At 44.2% G+C, this 12,144-nt stretch overlaps 1 protein-coding gene across 1 annotated transcript in view; it reads left to right on the top strand.

Moving 5' to 3' along the window:
- Positions 1-7,265: 7,265 nt before the first annotated feature.
- me1 (malic enzyme 1, NADP(+)-dependent, cytosolic) overlaps positions 7,266-12,144 on the top strand; it is a 78,027-nt gene continuing 73,148 nt past the window's right edge. The window contains exon 1 of the mRNA XM_041942658.1: positions 7,266-7,394. Within this exon, the coding sequence (XP_041798592.1) occupies positions 7,266-7,394 (129 nt within the window). The remainder of the gene's footprint in view (positions 7,395-12,144) is intronic.

The following is a 12,144-nucleotide window of genomic DNA, read 5'->3' on the forward strand; positions in this document are numbered from 1 at the left end:
GTGCAATGATGACGCCTCTTTGGCTCATTCGGCCAACCCCCGTTTAGTTTGACTGTCTCTCTGGTCGGATCTTTGCTCTCTGATGTTCACTGCCTCGTTTGGCTCCCTCTGACCTGGCTGCTGGGGAGCTTTTTCATCCTGCACTCATGCTGAGTTCAGTGGCACACCTTGTTTTGTGGGTACAGTCATCATAAAAAGGGCCAAAACACACCCACGTGGTCACGCATGCAAGCTGAAACACACACACACACACACACAGAACCAGCCTCTATGCCAGGAAAGACTTATTGTTCACACTATTGTGGAAAGGTTGTCTTTAAAATAACTGTTTACTTTCCGACTCATATTTAAGTTGAGCTGAAATTTGAAATCAGACTGTATTTGTGCAACCAGGGCATAAGCTTCAAGTCCCTGAGTGAGCATTTCCCATGCTGGTCCCATGACGCTGCTTGGAGACGTGCTGTCCACGGGCCGCTTACTGACTGTAGGTCAAGCACGTAACAGCCCTGCTTAGCCTACAAACATTCATACAAGATGCCTCTCTGCCCTTTGACCAATGAGCAATGAGCAATTTGTACTGTTAGTGTGTGTACTTTTCAGTCACGTTAGCTTCTGTTTGTCCCACACTGTGGAAAGGAGGAGAGTCTGGCGAGCATCAGCGGCCTGTCTTTCATGGGTCCAGCTGTGGTGAGAGACAAGTCAAACTCAAACACAAACTCACAGTGTAGTAACCTCAGCACAAACGTTCGAACATTACCTGGTTATTCGAGTCTCGACAAAGAGCGACATGCTGAAATCAGATGGACTAACATTGTTGGCACCCCAGCTAGTAAAAGGTGGCCTGAGTCATTTGTAAAGTGTAAATGGGAAGCAAACAAAGTGGCTCAGACGCAGCACTCCAGCCCGTCAGCGGCAGGTGGCTGGAGTGCGCAGGACAAAGGGATGTTGTGACAGATGACCTAACATACTCTAGTTCTAGTGTGCTAACAAAAATCACGCCACAAAAACTGAACAACTACGGTAACTTTAAGTAACCAGCTGCCTTAAAGAAAAAAGTCTGAATGCAACACCCACATTCATACGGTGTGTTAATGCCAAGGCTCAGCGGTACCTTCCTCAGGATGTGTTCAGGGCTTCCTTGACTCAGCCGGGCCTATTATGATCAAACTCCTTCTCACAGTGCCCTCATGTCAGCACAGCTTTCTCTAATAATGCAAGACAGAAAAGCTGCAGCTTAAAGATCTCTCTTTTTCCACCTCCTAAAATATCCGTGGGCTCAAACAGTGGGTCACTATGAAGACTGATCGGTGAAAGGGCCCATTGATTTGGGGGGCTGGGGGAAGGTCACATATGGACTCACAGGAGAGAGAGAGGGAGAAAGCAAAGGAGCAGGGGCAGTTATGTATGTGTGCATGTATGGCAGTAGACTTGGACGCGCAGCATCCCTCGGGAACCCCTCCAAAACATCCACCCATTTCCTGCGCTGGTCCTGGAGGTGCTCATCAGGCCCGACACCTCTCAGCTCCTTTGTGTGTGTTCTGTTCAGCATCCAGACAACAATTCTGGCATCATAACAGTACCTAAAGAGAGGGAACGTGGTTCAGATTTTCCTCTGCTAATGTTTCCCACTGTAGAAACAAACCACCCAAAGTTCATTGCAGGTGGACTTTATTGGTCCAAGATAATTAAAGAGCCTGAAAGGTCAAAATGCCCTAGAGACCGAGGCAGGTGAGCACACCTTTGTGCACGTGAGAGGGAATGTTTCAGCTCAAGCTCTCTTGTTACCTTGTACTTTGACCTTCTATTCCTCACATTCAAAATCCCATTCATAGCTCTCAACACCTGGAGGTATTGAACAAAATCTCCCAATAATCGAACACAAAAATTAATATTTATCAGTTGAAAGATAAAAGCCATGCTGGCCTTTTATCATGTTGTGACAGCGACAGTACCTTAAAGAGCTGCTGACTCACCATATCAGCCTTCAAAAGCCCAAAACTGCTCAAACCCTCACATGAACTTTATACAGGCAGATGCCAATGCAATACAGAAGGTATGGTTTCCCCACTCCATAGAGTTTGTCTGTAATTACATTTAATGACCACGTTTGTGAATCCTTTACCATCAGCTCGGGTGCAGGAAGTGCGGCCAGGTGTTGCTGTCACTACGCAGCAGAATAAATGGAGGTAAGAGAGAAAACCATGTGTTTGTGGGTGATTTGATTCTCAGTAATTGTATTTGTCTTTGTCTGCTGCCTCCTCCCCTTCCTGACCAGAAAAGCCCCACAGGGATAAACAAGAGTCAAAACACAGACAAGAAGAAGAAAAAAAAAAAAGACAGCTGTGTGTGTGATGCAGATCGCATGGATCGTAGACGGTTCCTCCTTATGTGTGTGTGTGTGTGTGTGTGTGCGTCTGTTATTAAGATGTAGTAACGGGAGATTACATCTGGTCCGACCAGGTCATGAAAAGCTGATTAGGAGAGATGATGCAAATCAAAGGTAGACTGTATGTGAGTAACTTCCTCACTCGTTAGCACATTTATCACATCATCACTAATCATCAGGTTAATATTTCAACTAGGTCTGGGTGGAGAGTCATTGATTTTCTGTCCTTGCATCACCAGCAATCGTGATTATGTTCTCTGCTGTCTTTCATCATGTACTGGTTGCAGCAGGTCAGCTTGTCACTCACACATCATGGCCTTGACTACTTACTGTTCACATAAAGCCGAGATCAGATCAGACTCAGATCTTTATCTTTACTAAACAAAGCACATTGCTAAGAGTATCATTCAAAATTGTACTTGTATTTTACTTGTTTACTCTCACAGACCATTTCTTTGGAGCATTTAACTCCCAGGTTTGGTTCCTCAGGGCACGTATGAGCACAGCCATCGCACTCAGACGTGTGGCAAAACAAGAGGGCCGAGATCGCAGACAGAATCTGGAGCAGTTTGTTTGCAGTCAGAACACAATCGACCCTACCATCCAAAACAACTGGCTCGCGAACTGCCTGATGATTGAAGATAAAATAATCAAGGTTAGGGGTGTGGAGGTAGGATATGCACCCATCAGAGCCCATCAAAGATCCTTCTAACACTGGTATATTAATCACATAAACACAATGAAAACAGTTAGTCATTAGTAATACAGGAAAAGGAGGAAGTGTTCTGAGGCCAATCTTCCTGGTTATATTTCTGACCAATGAGAGGACAGCTTGCTGGCGTGTGTCATATGTTTACAATGTTTGGACTGCTGTTGAATGTTGTTGTGTCAAGGGGTAAATGCAACAACTGTATCAAATAAGTCTCTGAAAAGGAACAAAGCAAACAAAGTAAAGGTCTGAAAATGGCCTGATTAAACGTGCAAAAGTAGAATCAAAATTTTAGTATCAAAAGTAACAGTACTCATTATGCAGTATTCTTGGATTATAATACTGCTGCATTAATGAGTGGGGCTGATTTTATGTGCTTTATACACTGCTGGGCAGGTTGTGAACTTCCTCCACAGGGATCAATAAAGTCTTATCTTACAGCTGTAAACTATGCTCATACACCGTATAGGCTGTCAAATGATCCAATCAATTTTACATACTAAATAGTACAATATTTGCCTCTGAATGCCGTGTAGTAGAAGTATAAACTACAAGTAAATGTACTCAGTTACTTTCCACCACTGAGAGCTTCCATCATTACTTGAGCAGGTATCACTGCTCTGCAGCAACTTTTGATTGTTTTGGCTCAATGGTCGACAACGTCTGAGTTTTGTTTGGTCTGTCAACCACTTGTTTTTTTCCAGACTGCAATACCTCAACAACGATTGGATGGATTGTCATGAAATTTGACACAGAGATTTCTGGTAATAATGACAGAGGTGGTGCCCTGACTTTTCCTCTGGTGCTATCATGAGATACACATTTTTGGGTTTGAGTGAAATGTTTCTACTATTGAAACTATTGGATGGACTGCCATGAAACCAAACACCTGCCAAACCAATAACATTCCTATGAGTATACTTTGTGTTTAGTGCAAAGTTGCATATACTAATACGCTTGTTTTTATCTTTGTCTGACTGTCAGGAGTGTCAGCAGCAGCACAGGTAGGCTTTAAAGATTTGTTAGCAGAGGGGAGTAAAATGTAGGGGTAGAAATCATACGAAGGCTTGTACTGGCACTTCTCCCAGGCGGATTTTTCTTTTGATTTACCTGTAATGTTGTATTTTGTAAAATGGGGCCTTACACTTGCTTCCTGAAAGCCTTTTAATATACGCTTGGTTTTCTAAACACCGGTTGTATGGTAGTCCTGTCCTGAGCACAGGAAGTCAGGCTGTGACATTTCTAATGCCAGTGGCAGGACTTAAACTGACAAGAGCAGAAGAAGAGCAGCGATGGCTTCTGTCTCCAGAGTACAACGTTCAAACACATCACAAAACCAACAGTTTTACTGACAAATGACCTGTGGACAGTGTAGGAACTTTTTCGCTGTTGGATAATAAAACATTTTGGAATCTGAATTTTTGTTGCTAGCATCAGGTGAACAGCTTCCTCTGCAACATCCGGCTGTTCCAGTGCTGTGACCACCTTCAGCGGGTGGGCTGATGGTGCTTCCCAAACGCCCCCTGCATTCCTCATGCCCTTCCACTGCCAACTGGCGTCCTGCCTGAACCTCAAAAATAACTTCCAGCTCCTGATACAGAAACACATGGGAGATGTTTGTCATCCAGATTAGTCATTCAAACACAGACTGAACGCCTGATAAACAAGATGATCGGGAGGGGCTTGGTTGTGCTTGGCTACATGAGGAACTGCTTCAGCTGGAGACGCTGATCAATATCAGACACTGGCCTCCACAATGCAGCTGCTACTTGTCTATCAACATTCCCACGGCTGCCTTTGAACCGTCATTATTCAGCCAGTGGTACTGTTTTCCAGCTCACCAGTGTCTGGTGAAACCTATACATTTTCAGGTTTTGGCAGTTTTTATGTCCGTAACATGGAAAATGACACTCAAAAGAGTCTTTATGGGTTAGAGATCTTCTCCAGTATTTCCTTCTTTGAAAATACACTGGACTCAAAAATTTAAAAAATGCATTGTTAACAAGTTAAAAACAAGGATGTCTATCTCTCTATCTATCTATCTAGATAGATAGATAGATAGGTAAGCTGAGTTTTTACTGTTAAACTCCTAACAAATAATGCCAAAAGATGTTTTTTTCTTTCAAACTTTAACTCTGACTCTTCAACACTACTGAGAAACACATGAGATTTTCAACCATGTTTTCAGGGATTTTAGAACATCCCAGCAATAGAGAGATGGGAGTTGTTCAGAATCAGGGTGTTAAGATATAACCTGTGCGATACAGGCAGTGTTTGGCTGCTGAGCCTCAGAGCTCATCTGAGTGTGTTCATCTGGCAGCAGTCTGATGTTGACTCTGAGCAGTCTGCCACCGAGTCTACTGCCAGAGAAAACCAACACAAACCTCATGTGACCCCATGTAACACTATATTGATATATATATGTATATAGTTCTTTCTCCTGCAGACAGGTGCACAAACGCACTGTACAGAATGCTGAACAGTCAGTGTAGCTGAGACTAAATTAAAGGGAAAGGAAAAAAGTTTTCAGCAATCTAAAACATCCACAGAAACATCAGGCCTTCATTGTAAACTGTACCTGCTATTTATGTTTAACGGTGCATGGATATGTCTGTCAGAGAAGAAACAAAGACATCCAGCTCTCCACTAATAGTGGTTTGACTGAACCAAACTGACATGCAGGCACAGCATGGCATGATTTATGGGAGGACATGATGTCAGAATGCACAAGCTCAGACAGAGCCTAATGTCTGACTGAGCGCAGGCAGCAGTGTACGTCCTCTTTTCCGCTCTGCTCTGTAGACACACTTGAGATGACTATCAGTCCAACCATCTTTACACACCTGGCACAAGGTCAAGCTCGATATAAACTAAGGACTCAGACGTGTTCACTCAGAGTTCAACCTCCGGGTGCACGCTGACGGGGAATCCTCGGCTATGAAGACAGGGACGGCGAAACAGGCCGGGAAATAATTCAAAAATTTGAAAAAGTCAATCATTTGAGAAAGTGAAACTAGCATGTCTCTGTAGATGCCTGTGAATCTGCATGGACGATGATTTGCAAATCCCTGACTGGGTAGAATTTATAAATTTGATGAATCAGCTGGTTTCGAGGGAATTTGGAGCAGTCACCTCATCAACCTGAGGCTTGAATAACCTCTCCCCCACTTCCAGAGCCAGGGTATTTCTGACTGTCAGCCCCTCTGCTGCCTAATGTTGCATAACTCCGCTGCTGAAAGAGAGTGAAGGCTGAAGTTTGACCTTGGCTTCAAATATCCCCACTCCTGTCACAACCCTCAGACACTCGGCATCGTAAAGTGATCTTGGTTACGTGTTCGTAACAAATGTCATTACTCATCAAAAAACTGGAGGAAAACCTGTTCAAATCTAATCTAAATCATACATCGTGCAATAAGTGAACTCTTTATTTTAGATCGGACAAATTTACTCTAATTTCTCTAACTCTAATTTACTCTAATTACAAGTGTCATACTGCTTTGGCTGGAACCCCTGTTGCTGCCATTACTTTTGGTTGGTTAAAGTTTAGAAAATAATAATTACATTTGTTGTTTGCAAGGGAGTGGTATGTAAAGTCATTCAAATTAGGTTTAGCATAACATTATTTTTGTTTAATTATGCTAAACCCCCTTAAAATGAGGTAAAGGAGTAATTAAAACATTCAAAAGAAGGGCTGGCCAGGTACATGTTCATTTATTGGATTTTGGGTACATACAATGGATATTTTCACATGAATAAACCTGAACCCTGATCAATACACGTTTACTGTACAGCTCGCATGAATTAACCCAGTAAAAACCTGCTAAAACAGTTTGACACAATGCTGTTTTTCATTCATATTTACTCATCATTTGGTGGAAAAAACGAAGGTATAAAGTGCAAGGACATATGTATTTTGACTGAAGCTGCAGCCTAACGTTACACCTGTTGCCAGGTGATACCACACGCAGGGACTTTGCACATATGAAGACCTTCGACGAATTATTGGAAACAATAATTGATAAGGACACTTATTGATAAGGACACTCGGGCTCTTCTTAAATTGAGTAACTAACGTTACATCTGCAGACCAGAGATCAGCGGTTGGACCTGCGCATCCACTTGTTGAGTTCACAATAGTTCACCGTCGCTCTATTTAAAGAGGCAAACAACATGGCACACGGTCTGGTCAGACGGGAGTCGGTAGAAACGGAGATGCACAAGTCCGAAGAGAAAAGAAAAACCTTCGTTTACACCAAGAAGAGGGGCTACGATGTGACCCGAAACCCGCACCTGAACAAGGTGAGTGTGGACGCTCAGTTGTGAGAGTTTTCAGCTTGTTTCTGTCAACGACAAGGCTGGCAAGCTAGCTGCCGCCTTCAGGGGCTGTAGGGAATGTTACACTTCGGAGTGGGGCGGCAACCTGAAGTTTGGATATAACCGATGAAAGATGGGGATGTTTGTAATATCACAATTAAAGAGGTTTAGTTAGCTTTTTAGGGTCGTAAAGCTCAACCAGCGACGGGGTATAAACCTACAGGAACGCTGCTAATTAGTGACTACAGAGCTAATGTTGAAAATAAACGCCAAACATAGCTACTAAGTTGTGAAAACTGGGCCATATAGTCAGTGACGTTCCTCTTCTACTCACTACACAAGCAACAACTACTAAAAATGCCTGACACATGTGCTATGTATTCATGTATTTTAACACTCGCACAAGTCTTCATGTAGATATCTGGACTTCGGGCCGAGCACTGGACGAGCTGTGAACGCAGCATGAGCCAGGCGGTTTAGGTATCAGCTTTGGTTATATTTAGATTTAAAGCGCCCTGACGCTGTTGTCCCACAGAGAGGGGCTTTTGTTCACATCTTGCTTTAGAAAGACTGTAGCGGTGCGGCAGCAGTGCATTTTAACATAATGAATGGCTGCTTAAACCCACAGTCTTCCCACAGTAAGCGCTACAATATGTGATTCAGCATATTGTGACAACCTGCTCTGAGCTCACTGTGAAAGCTGATATCTTGTCAACTTTAACAAGTCAGTGCTGTCATTATAAGCTCTCATCTCATCTCATCATTTTTGCTTTCTCTGTAAAAACACGCAAAATGAGGAACAGTGTTGGAAGTTGCTTCATCATGCAGCAGATAATGCTGAGCAGCTTCTTTTAGATCATGAGATAAGTTGATGACTCTGCGTGTTCTCGCTGTGGGGGAAAACCTGTCGTTGTCGTCTACCAGGACTCCTCTGACCAGTCTTTGCTGTTGAACTCGCCTGATGTCGGATTTTTCCCATGCTTTAAACGCATCCTTCACAAAAGAGCCTCTGGCAGCCCTTCCAGTGTTTTCTCTTGGTTTGTGTGGTGGGACAGGGCCCCACAGGTCAAGCTGTGGCGACAGGGTCTCTGTCCATGGTGCTGAATGACCATCAAAATTTAGAACCGCTCTCATGTCAAGTGTAGTGTGACCTCGCTTTGTCAAAGTCAGACTAATTTTAGAGCACTTGAACAGTCTATTTCTTCCCTCTGAGCTCTTTTTCCTTCTCCTGCAAGCTGCAGGAAAGCATGGAAACTGCAGGCCGATCGATGGCGAATCTGTAAGCTTTCCTGGTGTATTTCACTATGAATTAGTTGTTTTCTTTTAGTAAAAAAGCTGTTCCAGTCTGATAAAGGTTGCAGTCAGTTGAAGCAGCTGCCGGCCTGGGTGGTGTCAATAGCGAGCTGATAAGTGAGACAGCGAGGTTCAAACAGGCCAGTGTCTGTGGAGTGAGGGCTGGTGAGCCGGCGGCAGCACAGGGACCTGTTTGTTAGGCATGTTAATGACCCCACTCCTGAGACTGCTGCGCACCAACCCCCCGTGTTTGTTTTCATGTGTGTAAGTGTGCACGGTGCGGCGGGGTGAGGTGAGGTGTGCGCACAGATGCTTCACGACTAGTAATCCTCACAAATTTGACACCCTTTGTAATCGAGACGTGCTCGACCAGAGACACAGATGTCATGTTTTCCTGTGAGAGCATGAACATGCTGTGTGTAGAAATGTAAGAAAAGACATCATCACCACTAAAACAGAGGGCAGGAAGGCCCTAACCTGGAGACACACGAGCGTTATGATGCCAAGATTTATCCTGCACAGTCTGGTGATTGTCTTACCTGCAGAAGTCATGTGACGACAGATTCCATCCTTTACATCCTCGTTTGGTCTCTGTGCTGAAAGGTCTTTGTTACCATGTTTTTGAACTGCACACACAATAGATTTCTGGTTCATCAACCAGTGAATCCAGTTATGTTATGACTCTCTCCACCTACATTATTTCCTCTTCCTTTTGCGAGTTGTACTTAGCCAGCTTGTGCGTTCTCTTCTCCAGCACTTCCAGTTTGCTTTTCAACAGACAGCTGGTGTCTTCTACCACGCAGATCTACATTTTTTTAAACTTTTTTTTTGTTGGTCATCCATGTGTACATGTGACAGTGACCTGAGGTTTCGGTCACTGCTCATTGAAGCTCTTTGTCTAATGAATTTGTAGTAACCCCAAGCTTCATGGCAGATGAATCCCTTATCAATCTAAGTCTCAATTTTCTTAGACAGCCTCTTTTGTCTTTTCTGACGCTGTGGACACCTTTCAAGAAAAAATACAGAGATGTGCTAACTCGGTGTTTTTTCTTTTTTCTGCTTTTTCCTAACTGACCTGATTTCAGAATGTGTTCAGACTAGGATGATGCCTGTTTGTGATAGAGGTCAATCTGGGACCTATGGCTTCAGTGCTTAAACCTGGCCCTGTAAACTGTTTATTTACACCTGAATTTACACCTCGGGCCGCTGAATGGACCCAGTGTTTAGCAGGGCTGTAAAGAGAGCTGCATAGATTGACCTAAATTCATGTCAAAGCATGACCGGTCTACTACTTAAGATGGTTCACCATTTTTTTGTCTGTTTTAATAAAAGTCTGTTGAGCGCCTGGCCAAGGAAGATTGAAGTTATGTTTAAATCATCACAGAGACACAGGAATATCATTTCACTCACACTTTTAAGACCAACACTCTCTTCCTCGCTATTTTATATGTTAAGAGTGAGCGTCACGAGCGCCACAGTTCTTTGTTCTTCAGTTTACAAGAAGGCTTTTCTTCTCCCTTTCAAGTCGGCCATCCTGAATGAGCTCACAAGTTGTGTTGTAACATTGTTTTGGAAAAAGTGTGGTTTAATAGGATGAATTACTTAAAGTACAAAAACTGGCCTTGAAACTTTCAGCAACAAGGATGCGAGGAGCCAGCTTTGACAGTTTGTATTCAGCAAAGTGGTTTGTTCGACTTCTAAAACCATGCTGTCTGTTTTTTACCTCCAGAAAAGTAAAATTTCATTTATGTTGACAAAGTAAAACTACCTACCTCATGTTACCAATTTTCATTTTTCAGGAATAAGCTTATGTTGGTTAGAAGAGACACCAAAGCATAAATATTGCTACACTGAGTTATGCTGCTTCTTGGTTGGTAGTTGTGTCTGATCACCCTGACCCTCTCATCAGCTGGCTGAAGTGACCCAAAACACAGGCCCCCTCAACCATGCACAGGCTAGGGTCATAGCAGAAAAAAAGGTTTCTTATGCGGCCAGGTGAACCATCCCCTGTCAGCCCCGTGCATGAACCGGGGCGAGGAAATTGGAGGAGAAGGTAGGAAATGACTGCTAAAGCGTGTTAGAGGCCGGGCACAGGCAGGCCTCTGTGGCTCAGGCAGTGGCATGTTGTTGCCTTCCCTCTGATTTCAGCGGGCCCTGGGGATGAGGTGTGTTTACCTCCCTCAGCTGGCCCACTTCACCTCTAACAGGAGCCGCTCACAGCGCAACCTGCTAGCTGATGCCGAGGGACGCGGCGCTGAAAGCGGCCTGTCCTCACATCGACAGGCATCGATTTCCTTTTAATTTCCCCACTCTCGCACTTACACATGTGGTAACTTACGTACACACGGCTTCACCCTACTTTTGGCCGACACTGCCTCCTCCGTCTGCAGAGGTGGAACCGGATATTATAGGTGTGTTTTGTGTGCGCTCGCTGTGCAATAAAGAGATGAAGTCGAGCGCGAGGTGTAGAAAGGAGTCTCTGTGGCGAGGAAGAGAGCGCTGGCCGCGCTCCACAGACGTCCTCTGTCTCTCTGCTTGATCACATTAATGAGGCATCTGTGCGAATCCGGGCCCTCAGTGCGTCTCTGTGACGCTGGTTCCGCCTGCCACGGCCTTGAATAACAACAACAACAACAACAACAACAGCCTCCTTAAAAAATGATCTTAGCACCCAATCAGGGATGCCGTTTCACCTCAAACACTGCACTGAGGTGTAGGCGGCCAACAGATGCCCATTCACCGCCTCTGTACTGTAGGTGGAGGTGACTGCAACAAGTGCAGCCATAAAGGTTGGAGGCTGAGAGGTGCAGCTCCTGTCTGTTTGTTGACCTGTTATACAGGTTCTCAGCAACTGTGTGGCAGGCTCATTTTACTTGTTTGTACAACAAAACAATGAAAAGGTCCACATACTGTAGCTCCCTTATGTGCAATTTAATAGTACATCCCCTTCTTCTATTGGTCCAGCACCTGCCTTTTAAGGTATTTGGATGTGTGCGACCGCTGTACATTGTTACTTGTTTGCACATCAGACCTGACAATAATGAATAGGCTTGCGCTTAAATGCAGTTGGTCCCTGATTGAGAGATGGTGCTGTCAATCACGCCTTTAGTGCTAGATCCCTAGAAAAGTCACACTGATCCCCTTCATTAAACTGTAGTATTTGTTTATTTAGGAATTTAAACTGACGAGCATCATGCATCATTAGAGCACATGACTGCTGAAAAAAATGGAAAGCCCATGTTCAGACATCGATGCAGACAGATGCCCCGTTTGTAACCACAGGCTCCATGTATGACATTGCAAGATGGCCCGTCAGCTGTAAGACTAGAATTAACAATCTTTGCTCTGATAGGGCATTGAGGATGTGCTGGTTTGCCAAATGGCGGCGGCCCCGATAACCCTCTGTAGCAACTGGAAGTCATTAGGCTCTCATGTTAGATGT

Source organism: Chelmon rostratus, chromosome 8 (genome assembly GCF_017976325.1).
Source record: "Chelmon rostratus isolate fCheRos1 chromosome 8, fCheRos1.pri, whole genome shotgun sequence".
In the NCBI taxonomy this organism is placed as follows: domain Eukaryota; kingdom Metazoa; phylum Chordata; class Actinopteri; order Chaetodontiformes; family Chaetodontidae; genus Chelmon; species Chelmon rostratus.